At 47.1% G+C, this 21,192-nt stretch overlaps 1 protein-coding gene across 1 annotated transcript in view; it reads right to left on the bottom strand.

Moving 5' to 3' along the window:
* The window catches only part of Col22a1 (collagen type XXII alpha 1 chain), a 226,488-nt gene extending 215,763 nt beyond the window's left edge, over positions 1–10,725 (bottom strand). The window contains exons 1-2 of the mRNA XM_026782418.1: positions 10,688–10,725; positions 10,230–10,300 (exon numbers count right to left, since the gene is read on the bottom strand). Of these exons, the coding sequence (XP_026638219.1) occupies positions 10,230–10,300; positions 10,688–10,725 (109 nt within the window). The remainder of the gene's footprint in view (positions 1–10,229; positions 10,301–10,687) is intronic.
* Positions 10,726–21,192: the final 10,467 nt, after the last annotated feature.

Here is a 21,192-nt window from a genome sequence, read left to right as displayed (position 1 = left end):
GTAACCTCTCCCCAGAGCCAACAGTGTAACCTCTCCCCAGAGCCAACAGTGTAACCTCCTAAAGAATGAAGTCAAAGGATCTGGTCCATTCCTTTCCTGGTTCATCCATCTGCCTCCCCATCCACCCAACTAGCTGCATTGAAGAACAACCACCGTCCTTTGGCAAGGCAGGGGCTGCAGAGAGGAGTAATGAGGTCTTGACCCTGGGTGACCCATGGCTGTGCCCTTCCTAAAGCCTTTCATCTGTACCATTCCACTCCCCTAATTCACATGACTCACAGACCTACCATGACCTGCCACCCCTGACCTCACCAGCCCAGCAGGCTCAAGATAGCAGCTTCGGACTTCCAAGCAGTTTTTCACAAATACATGTCCGCAGCAGATCTCTCCTATGGGGAAAGTTTCCCTCTGCCCAATCCCCATTAGCTCTAACTTCTTATTGGCTAACTCTTACATCTCAGTTTAACCCATTTCTATTAATCTGTGTATTGCCACATGGCAGTGGCTTACCAGGAAAGATTCGGCACATCTGTCTCTGACGGCTCCATGGTGTCTCTCCCCTACTCCACCTTTCTTCCTCCCAGCATTCAGTTCTGTCTTCCCCGCCTAAGTTCTGCCCTATCAGCTAGGCCAAGGCAGTTTCTTTATTCATTAACCAATTAAAGCAACACACAAACAGAAGGAACTCCTACAGGAAAGGAATCAACAAGCCTACTAGTTGCCCAACTCATCCATCCTTCAATGACTTGTGAAGGCAGGGTTTGTCTGTCATGTCCCTGCTGTTGCCCAGGACCTAGGACAGTTCCAAGCAAGGCAGTGGATCTCAGTAAATACTAGTTTTATTGATGAATGATCAAAGGCCAGTATCAATGCCAACCTATCATCTTACTATCTTGTAGTGGCTTGAAGTTGTTTGTTAGATGAATAGTGATGTCATCAGAGAGCTATGAACTTAGACGGCTAGCCACCATCTGCCATAAGCCAGACACTCTCTGATTCTGGTGTGATCTCTTGTGTCCTCTCAAGGCAGGCTCTATCACTTCTATGAGGGTCAGGAAGAGACTGGCACATCTTTCCCAGGGTTCTAAGTTGATAAGAACCCAGAGGATAAGCTGGGATTTGAACCCAGGCCTCTTCTGGACTGACCCACATGCTATCATCTCCATAGATGCTGAAAATCCAATAGCAGCAACCTCTTCAGTGACTATGAGGGAAAATAAGAAAGATGGAGGATAGGTAGATAGAGAAGTGGCATATACCTTTATTCAATATTTTTCACAGATTAAGAAATTTGGTAATTTCTCTGACTGAGGAAACCAGGCCTCATTATATTCTTCAACTTTTCAGAACTCTTATTGCATATCTTACCCAAAACACACAGAATTAAAATACAGGTACATATCTTTATGAACAAAGCTATGAAGCAAACGATAAACAGGCTAATTGGTGTGATTTACTGAGTTATCAAATGCTGTGACCAAATGCAATTTATGTCAGGAACATGATTCAACAAAGAACAAACTGATGTAATTATAGTATCAATAAAGGAAAGGGAAACGTACACGACTCCAATTAGCACAAAAAAGCATTTGACACAAGCCAATATCTTTTCAACATACAAGGTGGCCACTCCATTAATTAAGACCACAATGGCATTCCTCAAGAAAATAAAGGCCAAATATGAACACCCACAGCCAACACCATACTTAATGGTAAGATGTTGACTGATTTTCCTTTTAAGGTCAAAACCAATACAATCCCTGCTACACAACTATGTTCAACACTTTACCAGAATAATTCAATGAAAAAATTAATAGTAAAGGTCATCTGACCTGGAAAACAAGATGTCAAAGTCCCTGTATCAGGAGATGACAGGATCTTATCTACACAAAATACTAGAGCATCCACAAAACCATTAGAACTAATAAACCAACCAGAGTCATAAAATGAATAACTGGCACTCAAGTATTGTCTGTGCATCTGTGTGCTGACAATGCACCATCCAAAAAGGAGTGTTGTTCACTTATGTATAATAACATCAAGAAAGATAAGATAGGCAGGTGGATCTCTGGGAGTTCGAGGCCAGTCTGATCTACAAGAGCTAGTTTCGGGATAGGCACCAAAGCTACAGAGAAAAACCAAAAAAAAAAAAAAGATACTTAGAACACCTATAATCAAGAGTGTATAAGAACTGTACACCTAAAACTACAAACCACTGACAAAGAAATTGAGGCATGAGTCAGTGTGGAAGGACTTGTGTCTGGGAGTTCGAGGCCAGTCTGATCTACAAGAGCTAGTTTCGGGATAGGCACCAAAGCTACAGAGAAAAAAAAAAAAAAAAAAAAAGATACTTAGAACACCTATAATCAAGAGTGTATAAGAACTGTACACCTAAAACTACAAACCACTGACAAAGAAATTGAGGCATGAGTCAGTGTGGAAGGACTTGTGTCATCACTAGAGAGACTAACAGTTCTATCTGTGGCCATGAAAAAGCTTTCATGAACTGTTCTGATGAACTGTTTTAAAACTTGCCAATCTAATTAGTGATGTTTAACTGTGCACTCAAATTTGCCTAAAAGAAAATTATGTTATAGGTATGTGTAAATCCACTATATAGCATATGCATATATACAAAAACAAAATACAAATAAATATGTACAATGTTCCCTCATGCCCTTCCCCAAGCTTCAGAAAAAGATTTAAAAAAAGAAAAAGATAAAGAGACATAAAGAACAGAAGAGCCAGAGTATGGGAAACAGTGCTGTGAAATTCTGGACACAACATGGTTATAAAATTCAGGAACTCATAGTAACTCTACGTACTGGTACTGGAATAAGACCTGCGTAATATCAAGTCAGTCAAATTTCTGTCATACTGGGGGAGGAGATCTTGAGGATATGACCCCTACAAAGGAACAATTGGCAGTTAAGAGCTGCAAGGAAAGAATCATTCTTTGAGAGTGTAGCCTGAGCAGGCTTTCCCATGCTCAAATGGATGGTTCCACACCCAAGCATCTATGGACATCACTAAATAGATGGATTACACTAAAAATAAAATAAGAAGACATGAAGCTGGGAGTGGATATGATCCTATTTTGTTATAGACTTGTATGATATTATCAAATAATACATTAAAAGTGTTTTAATTACATATCCATCTTCCCACCCTCTTTGCTGGGATTTCGTTTGGATGGAGCTTATGGGGTCTTGTACATCCTGTCACCATCACTATGAGTTCATATGTGCTATGAGCATTTGATAGCTGCTAACAGGGAGGTCACTTTCTTTAAAGATGTGACCCATAGTGGGCTGACTGCACACTAGAACAAGACCCCAGTCACAAAACTAGCTGAGAAACACAAAGTAGACTCAATGGGGAAAGAGGAAGAGCAGAAGAAGAGGTGGTGGAGGAGTAGAAGGTAGTAGTAGTGGTGGTGGTTGTGGTGGTGAAAGCAATCTCAAAGTTGAGTGGGAAGAGATGGGAGGGTTGAGAGGAAGTAAACATGTTCAAAATACACTGTATTTCTCAAAGAATTAAAATATCCTCAAAAATAAACAAAAATTAAGTCAAAATAAGTAAAGAGAAATAGGAAACAAATATTTTTAAATTAAATACAAATAAAACGAAGATGTTCACATCCCAATTCTTCTGAATGCATTGTCTCCACAGCAAATAGAAAATACAGTTATAGGTGAAATACATACAGGCTGATGATCAGCCTATGGTTTAATATGGTAATTAAGATATTCATGGCTGACAGTAATTGGTTTGATGGCATTGAACCAACCTTGCATACCTGTGATAAACTCAATCTATCTGAGCATAGTTTTTTAATTGTTGAATCTGAATGACTAAGGTGTAGTGAGGTGTTTAATATCTATTGTCACAAATGATGTTAGTCTGTAGTTCTGCTTTTCTTCCAACGTTTTTGCTTGGCTTAGATCTTTGGGGAATGCTGTTTTCACAGAGTGAGTTAGGACCCCTCTGCTCCTTCCTTCCAGATAGTATGGCAGAAAAGAGAATTGCCTTCCACCAGGATAAATGGAGTGTTCCCTAGATGTCCAGAGTAGGGAACCTGGGGGTAGAATCCTGACCAGGCTCCCCAGTGACTGCATGAGCGGTTCTAGTTCTCTGTTCCCTTGTCCATCAGAAGAGGCCCATCTCTGCTCCAGGGTGGTAACAAGAAAATGACGTCTGCAGCAGGGATTTGGCAGAACTGAAGAAATGTAGAGTTTCTTGTCGATCCCCTACCCTCCCTACCCCACCCTGGGTGGCATCTCAGTGGGTAGGAACAACCATTGTGCTATCTCCCTCCAACTTGGCTTTGAGCTACCTCTAGGGGCTAGCTGCCAAGTTGGAATGATGTAGGCCCTACCAATGCCCCTGGGAGGCAGAGCCCTGCCATTAGTCCCCCAAAAGTCTAGCAATTAATTTAGTGAGCTGAGTTCCTTCCACTAGCCAGTCCATTGCCATAGTAACCAGCATTCCTTATCCAGGGACCTAGACAAGAGGGGAGAAAGACAAATACTGGGCAGAAACCAATTTAAGAGAGAAAATGAGATTCAGCATACTACTAGGGCAGCCTGGGCAGAGTCCAGGCTGCTGAGGGTGGGGGCAGAGTGTCATGGAGCACGGCTGCTGAGTTGCTGGGAGATGAACCATGTTCTGGGCAGGAATCTGACTAGGACAGAAAGGTACAGCGTGGACAGAACAGGTCACTGAGATGCATCTTTCTTCCTATCATGACCTAGCTCTAAGCCTCTCGCCCAGACTTGCTGAACTTGGCAACATGCAGAGTCTACTTGTAGGCAGATGAAGGCGAGGCAGCTTCCAGTCCAATAAGACTGCTGGGAAGCCAGGCAAGAACCTAGGTTCAAAACTGAACTCGGCATGGTTTGGTACATGTCTTCATTCCTCAACACACACATACAGAGGACAGTGTCTGCGTCAGGACAGACACTGTCATTGTCACTCTTGGTGCCTTGAAGCCGCTCACATAGTGAAGAAGCTGATCTCTCAGGACCCATGGTCAAATTCCAGGCTGCTCCAGGAGGATGCAAGGCAGACCCTTAGCCTCCTTAACAGCTCTCTCGTGCATTCAATTGGGGTAAAATACCCATCCCTCAGGCTCGCTGTTTTGTCACATGAGCTGCAAGCTTTGAACACACTGGGCCATGAAGAGTTTCCAGGACAAATCCTTAGATGTCTAACCCATAAAATGGGAACCAAGTCCCCACTTCAGAGATCTGGGGAGCCAATGGCTTCAGAATTCGGTATGCTAATTTTCAAGCAGTAGAATGTTACCCTTGTAATCCCAGTTGGCTACCCACACAGCCAGCTCACCTGACTGACTCCATGGATGCTATTCCACAGGCTATTCCAATGATGGCACCACTTCAATCTCTGATCTAATCACGTGCTAAATGGATGTCAAGAGCTTCATATACATTTTTTCCTGATGATCATGGTACAGAGGGATAAGCAAGGAGATGTTACAAATCCATATGATCGATGCTCTGATCAGAGAGGATACCAGGTTATGGGTACCAAGAGCACAAACCTCCAACTCTGTCTCAGGAGGTCAAGTGGTACCTGGATGAGGCGACTCTGAGTTGAGCCTGGGAAAGCATGCTAGGAGTGAGCAGACTGGCAGCAGTTCCTCCACAATGAACAACCCACCTCCTATTTGTGATTGCTTATGAAGTAAGCAGAATGCAAATCTTGGAGGAGGGGTGAGAGGATGACAAAAGATCAGGCTAGAGCAGAAATGTGATTTGCGGTGAGGACGTCCTCAGGGGTGAGGGAAGAATGTGAGCGAGGAAGCCCAGAGACTTGTGCTATGAAGCACAGCAGAGTCCAGATTTGGGCTGCAGGTGTTCACTTGAACGGCAGTGGCATCTACCAATGAGAAATCAGAAACTGTAAAAAGACGAACTAAAGGGACCAATGAGGAGGCCAACATCATATCACAAAGGAAATGCCAAGAGTGTCCCGTAGGACGGCCACTGCCCCAGCTACAGAATCTGTGGCATGAGATGACTGAACAAATGGAGTAGAGACATACAGAGAGAAGAGCGTCCGAAAGGAAGCTATGTTCAGTCTGAGCCTCTAGAAGCCAGTGTTTAAGGAAACAGAATGGTGAGTTCAAGCTAGACCCACCGACACAGCTAGTGGAGCGGTAAGAGTCAGGCTGCTAATTGAGTGTGTAGATCAGAAGAGCAGATGGAACTGGAGACATGCCTGAGAAAGCCAAGAGGGTGAAGAGGGTGAAGAGGGTGAAGAGGGTGAAGAGGGTGAAGAGGGTGAAGAGGGTGAAGAGGGTCGAAGGGAGAGATTGAAAGAGGAAGACAATCACAGTGCCCCATCTTTGAGGGCATCCACAATGTAAGCAATCAGGTCACAGTATTTCTCTGTGTGTTAGGTTCTCTTCCCCACCCAATTTTCCAGTGATCTTCAGTATAGAAAACTTAGTGGCATGTATATGTATCTTTAAAATAATTAGTTTCATTTTTGTTTTTGTTTTTAAGTAACACCTGCAAGGTCCAAGGAGCTGAGCATATGTCACTAACCCTGGTAGCAAAATGATTGTCTGCTAAACAACAAAACTACATGAAGTACTTACTTTCAAAGAATGTTTCCCAAAGTACCAATAATACGGTTATACATATGACTACCGATGATTAGTAACAGAAAAAATCAGGGCAGTTACAACTTGACAGGAAAATTCACTCAATGGATGATAATTCAATGTTTTTTTCAAACTATCTCCAATAATTTTAAAGGTGCACTCATGCAACTATTTCAATGAGTAACAAAAAAACCTCCTAAAACAAAAGAAAAGAAATCAGCGAGTAATTAGAAGATGTAGTCGGTCCGACGGTAGTGCACACCTGTAGTCCCAGCAACAAGAGGCGAAAGATGTTCAAGTTCGAAGCCAGTCTGAACTACACAGAAACGCACCATCTCAGAAACAACAGAAGATGAGGCCTCTGAGAGGCTACCAGCTCCAGGAGATAGGTCTACACCTCTGCACATACAGGCGTCACTAAGTGGACTCCATGGGTCTTAAAGAGAGAGTACACGGAGTCAGGAGAAGTGTAAAGACGGGATGGATTGGAGAGGAGGAAAGGGGAGACGCATTTGATCAAAACACACTATGTGCATGTGTGAAATTATCAAACAAGGGAAGGTTTAAAGGGTGAAAGAATGCATGGAAGAAATATAGGAAGGAGGGAAGGGGACATGAACTGAGGGAAAGTAAAGAATTAAAAAAAAAAAAAAAACAAAAAAACATGAGCGTCAACATCTAGCAAGCTCTGGCCGAAAGCACACTCAAGGCAAGGAAAGTGAAGGAGAGCCACCGAATGGGCAGACACAGTCTCTTCACTACGCAAGCAGCAGCAAAGGGGCTGTCTGGGAACACGAGAAGAGCCTTGAAAATGCAGGACATGATAGCATGGCACCTATTACTCAGATGGCCAGCATCCATGAAGACAGAGGATGCGCAGGGCGGAAACATGCATATTTTTCAAAGGAGCATGAGTGAGAAACTCCCAACTTTGTTGAGACCCTAACAGCTACAGGTTCCACATTAGTATAACTAATCTCCTGAAAATTAAAGACAAATACAATTCCTCAAGAAGCCTCGAGAGATGGAGAATGTTGTCTGTAGGTAAAAGGCAACATATGAGGGGGGGGTGTCTCCCGTAAAACCAAGGAAGTTATGAAGTCAAGGAAAAGACACAGTTTTCAAGTGTTAAATGAAAGACTTATTGACCAGCAACAATATATACATTCCTTCAGGAAAGAGGGGGGAAATATGATAATAATGGTGGGAATAAGAGATCCTGCTGCTCACAGACGGCAAGTCCTGAGGAACTGCAGCAGCAAGCTGCCTGAGCAGAAAGGAAAGTACACGAGAATGGGGCTGAGGCTTGAGGACTTGTCTCCGGTGGCACAGAGACAAGACCGCTCTTGAGGGGCTTCAACAATATGATGGGTGAAGCAAACGTTATTAGATAACACACCGCTCAGCCTATGCGAGGCAATCCTGAAGATGCGATTTGTATTCGAAAGAGAAGAGGTGAGTGATCTGAGGCTTCCTCCACCTCAGATGGTAGAACAGCTAAAGCAGCAGTCGGTGTCAGTTCTGCATGCCCACGGCAGTGCTCACGACCATCACTAAAACTACAGTCAGACTGCTGACTCAGATCTGTAATTCAAGATGCGCTACCAGGGAGGCTGAGACAGAAGGGCCATAAATTCAAGGCAAGCCTAGGCTAACGCGTATATTCAAGGACATCCTGGACAAATGTGTATTCAAAACATCCATTGGCAAATCAAAGGGGAATAAGAGTTGCTCAAATAATCCATAAAAAGGCAGAGGAAGGGAGGAAGGGAGAGAGAGAAGAGAGAGAGAGAGAGAGAGAGAGAGAGAGAGAGAGAAAGCAAATGAATTGAAGAAAAACAAATGACACAGTGGAAGATGCGCCCTTTAAACACCTAAACACCTGCAGGGCAAAAATGCCCATGGTCAGTCCATAAATCCACTCAGCCCAAAAATGTACTTAATCCCTCAGCTGCCCAGGTCAGCGATGCAGGTGACCACCTTCGGGGGGAGCCTTGCTCGCTATGTGGCAAAGCATATTCTTCCATTTACAAATATTTAATAATGCCGTGTTTGATAAACTAATTAAATAGTATATATACATATCCTCATATTTATACAAAGTGAAAATTCAAGTATATACAAAAAATATTTAAACAAAACAGTGTGGACAGGAGTCCCATCCGGGTGCTAGATCGCCCTGTTCTGTTTTTATAATTGTTTAGGGTTATATCAACAGTGTGCGACAGAGAGGAGACTAGAATCCAGGCCTGGCTGGAGGGTTGAAGGAAGGGAATACTCACTGTATGTTGTGACTGCTCTGTGCCAGGCATTGCCCAGGTGTTAATGGCCTTGATGAGCAGAGTCCCTGCTGAAATCCCTGCTGGGGTCCCCTGCTGGAGTCCCTGCTGGCGTCACTGCGGTCAAGCTGTGTCCCCGCATCCCAGCTCACTGGCCACAAAGTGAACTTCAGGCATCAGAATCCATCTATCGCTTTGGAAAACTTCCTCCCGCTCCAGTCAAAGTCCTTCATGTGAACACAGCCATGTCCCTGGCTAGCAGACGGCATGGGAAAGACCTGGGTCACCTGGGACTTTACTATCTCCTCAACAACTGGACTCTGATGCCAAGAACAAATGCACAGACCTCCACTATGTCCTCCTGATGGGAAAGGGGTGTGTTCCCAAGAAGGTGACTGAGTTTGGAGACGCAAATGGCCACCTGTCACCACAGGGAGGTAAGTATATGCTAAGTGAGAAAGATAATACCTGATTTGGCCACATTGACCCAGCTTTTCCCAAGGTCCAGTGTTTTGAGTCTCATGAGACAAGCATCTGCCCAACTCCCTTTTTCAAATGCAAGCAGAAGCAAGCAGTGTCCTTCCACTTGACAGCACGAAGCAGATTCTTGACTGTCTCACGAAGCCTCAGACAGTGCCCTCTCCTCTTTGAAGTATTCCTGCTTTTCCAACTCCCTCCCTGCCTGGCCTCTTCCTCTTATTGGACTGGAACCTCAGTTTAGATATGGTTTCTGAGGATTACCCAGTCTGACCTCTCCTTCCAAGGTCCAACTTCTCCAACCCATCTAGACACACACACACACTGCACATCCCTCTGGAGCCAACGCTGCCATGGAACAGATAAGTAGTGGCCACCCCGAAAAGAGTCCCTCAATCGGCAGGAGAAAATTCAAGTGTCTCTCTACTGCTTACTAGATTCGCCAGGCATCCGAGGGCTATCAAAGCACCAGGCCTCATTCTTTCACATTTTCAGCATGGAATTCTGCCCAGTTCATTCACGGAATCAGCTCAGGTTACGGGGGCTTGAGGACACGGGATATTTCTGCTTAATGTATTTTAGGAGTGTCTGCTGCCCTGGTGAAGCAAGGCATATAAATAGTGTTCTAGACTCCATGCTGTCTCAGAGGGCTCCCCTTTATTTGGGGGTAGATGAGAAGGCACATGGCAGGATAGCAGCGGGCTGATGGAGCCAACAGGTCTCCAAAGAGCCATGCTGACTTTGGCTCAGTTCTGCCTATGTCGCGCTATAGCGGTGTTACGGGGACCAGTCTCTTCTAGCTGCAGTCCACCCCATAAGAAGGGCAAATGGATCTGACTCACCTGTTACTTGTGGGGAGAAGTAATTGCTAGTGAAGACCCTGATTACTTGGCCATGGAGGGGGTATGAGCAGCTGAGGGAGAAAGAGAAGGGGAACTATGGGCAGGCGCTTGATAAGGGGAGAATTCTGGGAGCAGAGAATCCTTTTCAGTCTGTTTCTGTAGTCAGAGCTCTCTGAACATTGTGTAATAGTGCTCCCAGAACTTCATCCGAAGTTACAGGCTTCTCCAACACCCTCCGTCAGCCTGTGCCTGACTGCTGACTCCCTTCTTCCTCACTCGGTTCTCTCAGCTGTCCCCAAGGGCAGGAGCTCAGGACCTTGCCAAACAGGAAGTCCAACTCACCATTCCAGTAGTGTAGAGCAGGGGCTCTGAGATGCCCATCTGGAGATGAGGCAGCTGAAGGACGGCAGAATCCTGTTCCCACCCCTGCTCCAACAGCGTTCATACACTCAAGGTACCTCTGGTGTAGGGCTATTCGGGGCCCTGACTTCGGCATCTCTGGGGTCTATAAGCCAGCTCCCCATCCTGTCTTGGAGTGCATACTGCCTTCCCTCTGAGGTCAAGGTTCTGTATCTCAGTTTACCAGATTACAAACCTCCTGCTTCCATCCCTCTGAATTTGTAAATGGCTTACTCAGCAATCCTAAATTCAAATGCCCTCATGGAGGGCAATTGGATTTTTGTTCGTTTGTTTGTTTGTTTGTTTGTTTTGGGTTTTTGAGACAGGATTTCTCCACATAACAGATCTGGCTGTGCTGGAACTCACTTTGTAGACCAGGCTGGCCTTGAACTCAGAGATCCCCCCTCTCTGTCTCTGCCTCCCCCGAGTGCTGGGATTAGAGGCGTGAGGCACCCACCACCACCCAGCGACATTTGGATTCTTACAGCTCTAAACCTTCTCTGCGCTCTCCTAGGCTAACTTCTCTCTGTTGCTTCCAGCCCCCTTTTCCTGCTCCATGGCTCTTCTCCCCAGCTCACGACCCTCATTCTCCAACTCAAAAGCTGTTCTGTCTATAACACCAGTGTTTTCCTTTCCTGACTTCATGACACTAAGAGGTGGTCTATATCCTTCAAACTCCAGCTTCCATGTCAGGAAAACCTCCCCCAGTTTCTCAAGTAAGTTGTATGCCACTATCGGGCCTCAAGCTCACCGACATCCTGCTTTTAACACTTCTTAGGTATATGAAGAGTGGCCTATTGACAGACCTTAGTAGCGCAATGTGTATATTCCTGGCACTCAGGAAGCTAAGGCAGGAACAGTGAAAGTTCAATGATGGTCTAGGCTACATAGGAAGACCTTGCCTCAAGAAAAGATGTAACCCATCGATTGTGTTCACCACTAAACTCCTTAGAATTAGGGACTCTATGGTTCTGGTCTGTCTTCTTCAATGTCTGGAATAGTGATGGAGATGAGTGGGTGGGTACTTGGAGAGGCTATGCAACAGAGAAATGAGTCCATGCATTGAGAGTCTGGGCTGCATATGTAGCCTAGTAAATTGGAGCTATTATTACATATAAACATGCATGCATGCATACATATTTTCCCCAGAGAGCAGAGGAAGCATAGGCTAGCCTAAGTCTCTCTTTGCCTAGATACCCTGGCATATGCTTCTTTTCTTCAAAGTAATGGTTTCAGTTCCTATCGTAACTCTGCAGGCCTGCAGGGGTGAGTGAGCACACAGAGGTCAGACCTGCCCTCGATGGACCAAGGACAGTGGCCTGCAGGGTGAGTCTCTACCATAGAAAAGAGCCATAAACATGCCCAATGCAAGGGACAAAGAGGGCTCTTCCATCAGTCACAGGAGGGACTTCAGCCAGTTTCGTGCAGTAGTCTGAGGCTTTGAAAAAAGCCATCCTGCCAAGACCCAAGAGTGTCATATTTGTTTTCTGACTAGACGGTGCTTACCTGCCTGCCATTCCAGCCCCTTAGCTCCAGTCCAGAGACCCTGTGCAGGGCTCTAGAAAGTGCACAGCTATCTCACCTAGGCCAGTCTCATGACCACTTGCACAGCCCAGGCCATAAACCAGGGCCCCAGGCCCAATGGGAGGTCTCCACATGGCCAGGGTGCCAGTGTGCTTGGCAAGCAGTTAGGACCCGCCCTGAACCTATGTGCCAGACTCACACATGCCCGCATGCCTTTCTCAATTTCAATACATTATTGTCTTATGCGAATGCAATGTAAAATGAATTGCAAATTCATGAATTTAAGACCACTAGGAGCCAGGAATCGTGAGCAGATTTCAATTGGAAAGACTGGCTAAAAATCATATTCACCCAGCATTGTACAGACGCTGGTGGCTCCAAGGGATATAATTCAGAGCTCATTGCCTGGCCTCCTAGATATGCCAAAGGTGACTGCAGGTGGTTAACAGTGTTGGATCATGGCTGGTGGAGAGGGTACATAGAGTTACAGCCAGATGCGTGTTGTGTGCACGCTTCTCCTGCACCTCCCACGGGTGGCCTCCCATCTATTTTTCACTCTCCCATCTGCATTGCTGACAAAGTCGGGGAGAGGCAGAGCTGTACCACAATGGACTCACAGCAAGCATGGGACCAGGCAAACCAAAAGCCATGAATGGACGTCTCCCCCTGGGCTAGACATTACGACATGTAAACATTCCTTTTCACATTTGCCAACCGCCCTTCCAAAATTGTTCAAACGTTACAATTTCATTGACATGTGTGTTTGGCTACGGGTAAGGTTGTGACGGGGCATTCTCTAGACTGCCACTTAGGGTAACCGCATAGAGAAGACAAAGAAGGGCTGCTGGTCCTGCTGCCCTTTGTCACAATGTACTGGTATCGCCTTTATAATTTACCTCTGACAGGTGCCATTTTAAATAACACTCCCAGCAGCTGCATTCCTTCTTACGTGAATTACATATGCTGACCTCTATATAATTTACGTAATTACACAGATTTGCCTCTATTCATTAGTATGAAATACACAGATTCATGTGGGGTGTTAAGGGCCAGGGTATTGTGTTTAAGCCATAGGTTTGAAACCCACTTCTTACATTTGCTAGTGGCAGGGAGGAATGTTCCTGAGCCTCAGGAGGGCAGTCTACAGAGGACAGCAGCGCGGCAGATCATATCTAACGTCTACCCAGAACTCTCTCAGATGGGATCAGAAAGGCTCAGCTCTTGTTGACACAGAACTCACAAGTGTATTGTGGGGAAACAGATTCAGCTTATTCTAAGCATACCCAAAACTAGGGGCTGAAGAGTGACAGAAGGGGCAGGGAGACCACTTCCATTTGAATGAAGGAAGACCCTGACTGGATGCCCAAGCTCACACTGTGGGCTGCCTTAGGAGGTAGTGGCACCGCTGATGCTGCAGAAGTCCAGGACCCTGATAATAATCAGTGGGTCCAGGACTCAGGGTGGGCCCTGCCCAGGGTACCACAGCGGACACACGGAGCGCTTGGTGTCAAGATCCTACAGCAGAGAGATTTGTTTTCAGAACCCTCTGGGGTCAGCCTGGATTCTTTCAGTGATGTTTGTGTTTCTACTCTTACTTGATTTCTCTTGGCTGTATTTCACTGTGGTAGGGGCATGTAACCCAAGAGCTGCTCTCCTACCAGAATGGGGACTGTAAACATGGTACTGTCAGACCCAGGCACAGTGCCGTGCAATACAGCAGCCGAAATTGAGGAGCTGGAGCAAAAAGCCTCACTGGCCTAGCTGAAGCTTTAGACCCACCTTTCAAATAAAATCTCATCTGCCTTGGTGCTGTGGTTTGTTTGCTTTTTCTTGCCTTTCTGGCACTGATAGAAGACTACACCCCTACAATTTGGCTCCTGGGCAGACCAGGCCAGCTACAATTGCCCAGCATCCGCTAGTAGACCATCCCAGAAATAGCTTCTCCCTAGATATGGTTCCAGCCAAAAGATGGGGTAAATTCTGAATACTTCCACTATTTTATCACTATACAAACTATATTTAAAAAAAAGATTTTTTTTCTTTCCTGTGTATCAAAGCATAGTGAGAGAGCAGTAACAATCCCAGCACTAGGCATGGACAAATACAAATGAAGGCAGGTATATGTGGACAAGCCTTAGAGGGACCGTGTGCAGTTTGTCACACACAGGCCTCTGCCTGGCTTGTGGTCTTCTGGACCACAGCAAGCAGGCACTGTCGCGCTCTCTCACACATTCCCTGTGTGTCTGCCAAGCTGTCCTTTGTGCATGCTAACGACACTCCGGTTTTCAGCCTGTCCTGAATCCCCAGTCCCAATGTGTTCTGAGAACCAGCACTCTGCCCATAACTTCTGACCCAGAAATCTTATTCCTCTGGATCCATCTGAAGCACATTCGTGCCCATATCCAAGCGCCAGAGATGCTCAAGGTCACTGCAAAAACGGCGGTTAGCCAAGGAGGTACGTCTATTTAAGGGGTGCTCAGAGGCAAGCTGAAATGTTAAGATCAAAGAACAAGTGATGGATTTCACTAAGTTATAAAGATGAAGGGGTGGTCGTATCAGAACATTCACTCACTCGGTTATTCATTATACAGTCATCCACATATTCATTAACCCAGTCAGCCTTGTGCTGGACCCCAGACAGGTACAAAGTAAGGTATTTCAGCCACCTTGCTTGCTTTACCTGCCAATTAGTTCTGCCTGCCCACAACACACATAATTACATACACATATGTACATATCTATATTCTCTCTCTTAGCCCCCTCTGTCTCTCTCTGTCTCTGTCTCTCTCTGTCTCTCTCTCTGTCTCTCTCTCTCTTACACACACACACACACACACACACACACACAGAGGGTCTTTCTATCCTAGAGCCTCCTGAGGCTTGTACTAGAGACTCAGTGCTGTCTTTACAAGGCCAAGCAAGCAGGTCACCACCACTCTCCAGATCTCCATTTTCTCATCTGTAAAATGGGCAAAATGCACCCTCCACATCTCACCAGGTTTGGTAGCTATTCCTGTCAAGTGCTTCCAAATGGCTGGATGTCAAGCTAGCAAGAGCCCATAAAGGCTCATCAAACCAGCACTCAGATTTAGAGTGACCTTTCAGATGCCCTGAAAAATGGCTGTCCAGCCTTTGTCTTAATGCTCCCCACAGCAGGGGACTCACTAACTAGCGAAGAGTTAACTGGATGGCTTTTCTAAGTGACCTGGAATTCAGAGTTCAAGGAAACTGCCCCATTAGTCCTAACCCAACCCAAAATAGACAAAAGGACAGGCCAGTATCTATTTCTCAAGACACATCACAGCACAGAGGTCTTTTCTTCTCAATTCAAAAAGACATGTCTAGGTATTATCAATATTTTCATGCAAGGAAGGCTTCTATCCCAAAGGCATTTCTCGAATGCTTGCCCCTTATACGTGACCCTCTTACAGTGGATTCATAGAGAGGGAGGTGAGTTGGTCATCAGCCAAGGCAGGCACACGTCAGGGTCATCCTGAAGCTGCAGATGACCAGAGAGTCCACGCACGCCTGAAGTGGCCGGCACTTCTCTGCCAGCCACCGAATATCTTGCAAGGATTCAGAGAAACAAGGATCCCGAGGGTTCAGTCTGTGCGTGTATGAGTACTGAAAACAGCTGCAGGGGCATTGTTCCTGTCTCTGTGAGTGGCTGGCATGCCACTCACTCCCATTTGTCAGGAGCAAGAATGTGTTGACACTCTGAACAAACCCAGGAAAACCAGGTACAAATTCATTTCCACTGCGAACATTTCCGAGGGCCCCTGACCAGAGTCCTGCTGGACCCCTGGAAAGGAGCCCCGTACCCTCTCATTTTCTTTCCCAAAGACATGTGATGATCCTCTGGGGTCTCTCAGTAGCAGTGTTGAGGAGAGTTAGCCCAGGGAGGAGGGCCATCCACAGCTCCCAGGTTTATGAGGCAGAAACAAGAAGATATCAAATGCCTGGCACGTGGCCCCTTGTAAAGGAGTCAATCCCTTCTACCTTGACAAATGGGGAAATGAAAGTCCTCTGGGTACAGCCCTTATCTTAGCCAGTATAAGGAAACAGTGTAAGGCAGAGCCAGCTCCATACACAGCAGAACACCAAGCTCCATGCTGCTTCTGTCTCTAGCAGATCCAAGCCCCCACGAAGAACTTCCTAGGGCAAGCAGAACTAATCCAAAAGGCATCTCTGACTTTCGCAGCCTTTCCCCAGGTACACATCAATGAGACGTGGGTGAGGAGTTAAGAAAGACCCACATCAACATGAAGTGCCAACACAGCAACAGAGGGGCTGAAGGACGACAAGGGATACTCACAGAGATGTTCGGAGTCATGGGACATCCCAAATGCCACAGAAGCATGAGTGCCTGTCATCACCTAGTCTGTCCACCCACAAACCAATCCAAGGTAATCTTCATTGACTGGGACATGAAACTCTGGTGTGCTATAGAACGTGATATTCAGAAGCAGAGAGACTAAGGCACCTCTCTGTTCTAGAGGAGGGACGACGGCATCCTCAAAAAGGAAAGACATCTAAACTTGGACCAAAAAGGCAAAGTCCCTTGCCCATCAATGCCAAATCAAAGGGAGGCTATTCTTCACACCTTGGCTCCCCCAGGGTCCCTTTCACCCCACCAGAGGCTGGTATGTCCCAACAGCTCTAAGAGCAACTCCAGTGGGCTCTGGTGACAGACACTGTGGCCATTGCTCTCTGCCTTCTTAGGTCGCTCCTAAGAATTCAACCAGGTACATTTTAGGGATTTCATTTCCCTCTGAGGTTGAGGCAAAGTTTGTCTCCTTCATACTGTAGGCCCCCCAAAGGGTTTCAACAGGAAGTCGGTCAGGGATAATAGGAGCACTGTGTACCTAACTCTCATGCCCCCTCATCCCTCACTGAAGCCTACGACCCCCAGCACAGGCAGCTGCGAAAACTGGGCCTTACCTGCCAGGGAGATGTTCAAGGGGTCCGGCCTGGGCTTGTGTCCTGAGATCAGAGCTACTGGAAGCAGTGTTCAGGAAAAATGCCAGGCTCAAACAAGCCTGTCCTGGGACGTCCCAGTAGCATACAGCCCCGCTGCCTGCACTGAACAAAAAAGATCTAACACCCTCAGGCTCCAGGCAAAACGTGAGAGTTTTCTTTTAGGCCAAGGGTCCAGAAACAGAGCTAGTTTTAAAGGCAGCTGTTGGAGGGCACGGCTGAAACTTACAGAGCAGAATGGCAAGTGTGTGAGAGAGGGCAAAGCAGAAAACGGGCCAAGCAGGTCCTGGGGGAGAAGCCCCAGCCCTCTCCAGCCAGCGCTGCCCAGGAACAAAGCTGCCACTGGACTCCCCAGAGGCTCACTGGCCCGGTGGCTCTGGGATTCCCCGGCTAAGAACTCTCAGCGCGAGGTGGAGCCAGGAGTGGGCGGGGTCGAGAACACGGGCCGGGGCGGGGCTAGAAGGGGTGGGCTCAGCCTTTCCCCTCAGGGAGCCCAGGGGGCGGGGCCTGAGCTGGTGGCGAACCCTGACCCAGGAGCTGAGGCTTAGGAGACAGACGACAAGGGGCCACGCTGGGGAGGGGAAGGAGGCAGGGGCTGCGCAGATGAGGGTCTTGAGGTTCCTGAGTCAGAGAGGCCTTGAGAAGCCCAGGAGAGCATGGACAACTGTCCAGTTAAGGACTTCACTGGATATTTTGGTCCCTTTACAGAGAGCTCTGAAATAACCCACCAAGTTTAGAGGCAGCTGCTTGGGACCGGTTTGGAAAGTTTGGAGCACAAGAAGACTGGTCGGGGGAGGGAGTGTGTGTGCAGGGCGCCCCTTGTCTAGGATTCTGTTGTCCATCTCTGATGAAGACTGTGGTGGCTCAAAAAGAGCCTTGGTCACCCACCAGCCTAGTATCCCCCATTAAGGCAGGGAAGGAGCCCAGCTAGAGCTGATAATGTCACCAAGGCAAGAACACGAGCAGGTGTTGCTGGCCCAGATGCCCTTCGACTTTTTCTTTCTGAGCACTGTTCCTAAAAATGGGTCAGGCAGGGTATTTTGAAATGGGCACCATGAGACCATTGCTTAATTGGTATGGCCTCTCCCACCCCAGCCCCACCCTCACCCCTACACTCCGTCTCTTATGTTGCAGGGTGCCTCTATTTGGCTGCTTGAGTAGTAACATTTATAAACAGACACTCTGGGCTCCTCTGTGACCAAGGGAATCACGACAGCTAATCCCGCACCCCCACCCCACCCCGGCACACCTCCTCACCTCCCTCCTCCCTCCCCTTTCCTGCTTTATGTTCGGACTACCCCTGTGGCAGTGTTAGGTGCTGGGTAAGGGGACCAGAGACTGCGAGAGGCTTAATGACGGTCATTCAACAGTGTGCGTCCAGATGCTGGAAATATGGTAATTACCAGACAAACTGAAGTGACTCCGTAGGCTTACTTGTCACCTGTGGGGGATGATAATTATACAAGCCACAGTGTCTCCATCCAGGTAGTCAAAAGGCAGAATGATAACTGGGCTTCCTGCTTTAGATATGGTAGACACATAAATGAGACAGGATAGAAAAACTGGAAGAATATGCTGGGCAGATAGGACAGCCAGAACAAGTGTCCCCTGGGAATGGACGTGGCACATTTGTGATGGGGCTCCCAGAATGGCCTTTCCTGTCTGATGTCCCTTGGGATAAAACTGATGCTTGGTTGTAAGGACAGCATCTGCCCCCATCCTGAGCCCCTGCACCACGGCTTTCCTGTAGCTCAAAACACACACACACACACACACACACACACACACACACACGCCCTACTTGTTGTTTCTGGCCAGAGTTTCTGAGATCAGTCAGTGTACAGGACTCAAGGCCTCTCAGCCTAAACTTTTCTTCAGGTAGCTCCTCCGTCCCTTGTTTCGTGAAACTTATTTTTGTTTTATTTAACACATGCTGGCTGTGCATTTTCGAGGGATGAGGTATGAAGTTTGTACTCCCTTTGTACACTCTGCTATTCCTCCCGAGAAACCAGACAAACCTCTCCACCAGTGGGCGGAACCTGCAAACCTTTGTAGATGTCAGGATTTCAGCACCGCTCTTCACACGGGGCAGCGGAGCTCCAGGAGAGAGGCAGGACTGCCATTCACCCCGACCCTGCCACCGTGGCCTGAGCCCAACTGACTGTGAAAACGGTTTGTGGCTCTGACAGGAGCTACTCTGCCGCAACACACAGGAACTCAGAAGCAATTGCTCTGACTTCTCGCTGTTGTGATGAGACCATCAGGCCAGAGCCATGAGCAGGCGTTCTGGAAAGGTACTTCCAGAAGCTCCCCCATCTCATCTTCTTCCCCTTTTGGATCTCGTCTCTGCCAGGATGACAAGCCGTACAAACATCTGAGATGTACTAAACAGGAATAGAAAATCTGTATACAAGCCACCGGACCCGCAGATATGAGGATATGCGTTTAACAGAGAGGAAGAATGTCTCCTCTGGGATATGCTCTTGTTGTTTGTCCTGTTTTTCAATCACTGGGATAATTAACATGAAAGATAAATAAAACAGACAAAGTTCAGCCACCCTGAGTCACAATCTGTGACCCCAGAGTCGGGGTGGGGTGAACCACATCGACCCCATCCTAAGGTTTTATCAACTACCTAAAGTACAATTCCACCCCAGTTCACTCTGGAGAACCAATGAGTTTATTGGGCTTACTTACAGAGCACAGATGAAGGGAATGCTAACAGAAGGGTGGGTGGTGAGTGACCCCAAAGCAGCCGCACTGGGAATTCTTAATCCAGTGTAGGTGATGCCCCACCCCCCCTAGTCTGCCCCAATCATTCTCTTGTCCTTCCCTAGACCCAGAGACCCTGAGCAATTAGGGCAAAACTGCATACAATGGCTGGGATATCAGGGGAGGGCACAGTAACCCTCCTCCTCCTCTGAGGGACTATCAGTAGACCACAGGTCAGTGATTAGGGACACTCAGTAGGCACAGCTCATTCCATGAAGATGGTAGCAATTTAAACTGGAGGATAGCAACTTAAAACTTTCTGAAATGTCTTGCATTTTATACTTGAATAAATGCCTGCATGTATATGCCTACCTCAGTCCTCTGGATCAGGGCCTCCAAAGGACATAACGAGGCATTGGTCAGGCCTTGTGTCCTTCAGTAGTCTCCAGAAGAAGCCCTGTCGGGTTTGGGCTGTTGGCAGCCCTTGTCCAGCCCCTCACCACGGGTCCTTGCTTTCTTTCTGTCAGCGCAGACTTGCCCATAACAGACTTTTTCTCTTTGGGGTCGGCTGCCAGTATTCCTAACTCCTTTCTCAACCTGACCTGAAACAAAATCTCCCTGAGGGAGGGAAGGGGTGTGAATGCTTCATTGAGACCCTCAAATGACATGCCTGTACATGGATATTGAATACATTCATGAATGGCTGGATCGGGTGTTTCTTTGGCAATCATCAGTACAGTGCATTTTCTTTTCTTTTCTTTTTTTTTTTGCTCTCTTTCTCTCTCTTTTTTTAATTACTAAAAAATTCCAATCTAAATTCCCACTTCCTCCCCTCCTCACACACCCCTCCCACTCCCTCCACAGACCTTGCCATCCCACCCCCTCCAATCCTAAGAGAGGGCCACGCACCCCACCCTGTGGAAAGCCCAAGGCCCTCCCTACTACATCTGGGTTGAGCAAGGTTTACATCCAAAGGGAATAGGATCCCAAGAATCCAGTACATGCAGTAGAGACACATCCCAGTGTCACTATCAGTGGCCCCTCAGTCTGCCCCAACTGTCAACCCCCTTCAAAGTTGAATCCCAGTCCAGTTGGAGTGGGTGAGCTACTATTAGCTCAAGCAAACTGTCTCAGTGGATGACCACCTCATGGACTTGGATTCCTTGCTCATACTCTCACTCCTTCCACTCTTCAACTGGATCTTGGGAGCTCAGTCCAGTGCTCTGATGTGGGTCATGGCCTCTGTTCCCTTCTGTTGTTGGACGAAGCTTCCATGGTGATATTTAAGATAATCATCAGCCTGACTACAGAGGAAGGCACAACTGGCTCTTTCTCCGTGGGTTTGGATTTT

This window comes from Microtus ochrogaster, chromosome 15 (genome assembly GCF_000317375.1).
Source record: "Microtus ochrogaster isolate Prairie Vole_2 chromosome 15, MicOch1.0, whole genome shotgun sequence".
In the NCBI taxonomy this organism is placed as follows: domain Eukaryota; kingdom Metazoa; phylum Chordata; class Mammalia; order Rodentia; family Cricetidae; genus Microtus; species Microtus ochrogaster.
This window is presented reverse-complemented; position numbering and strand designations above follow the sequence as displayed.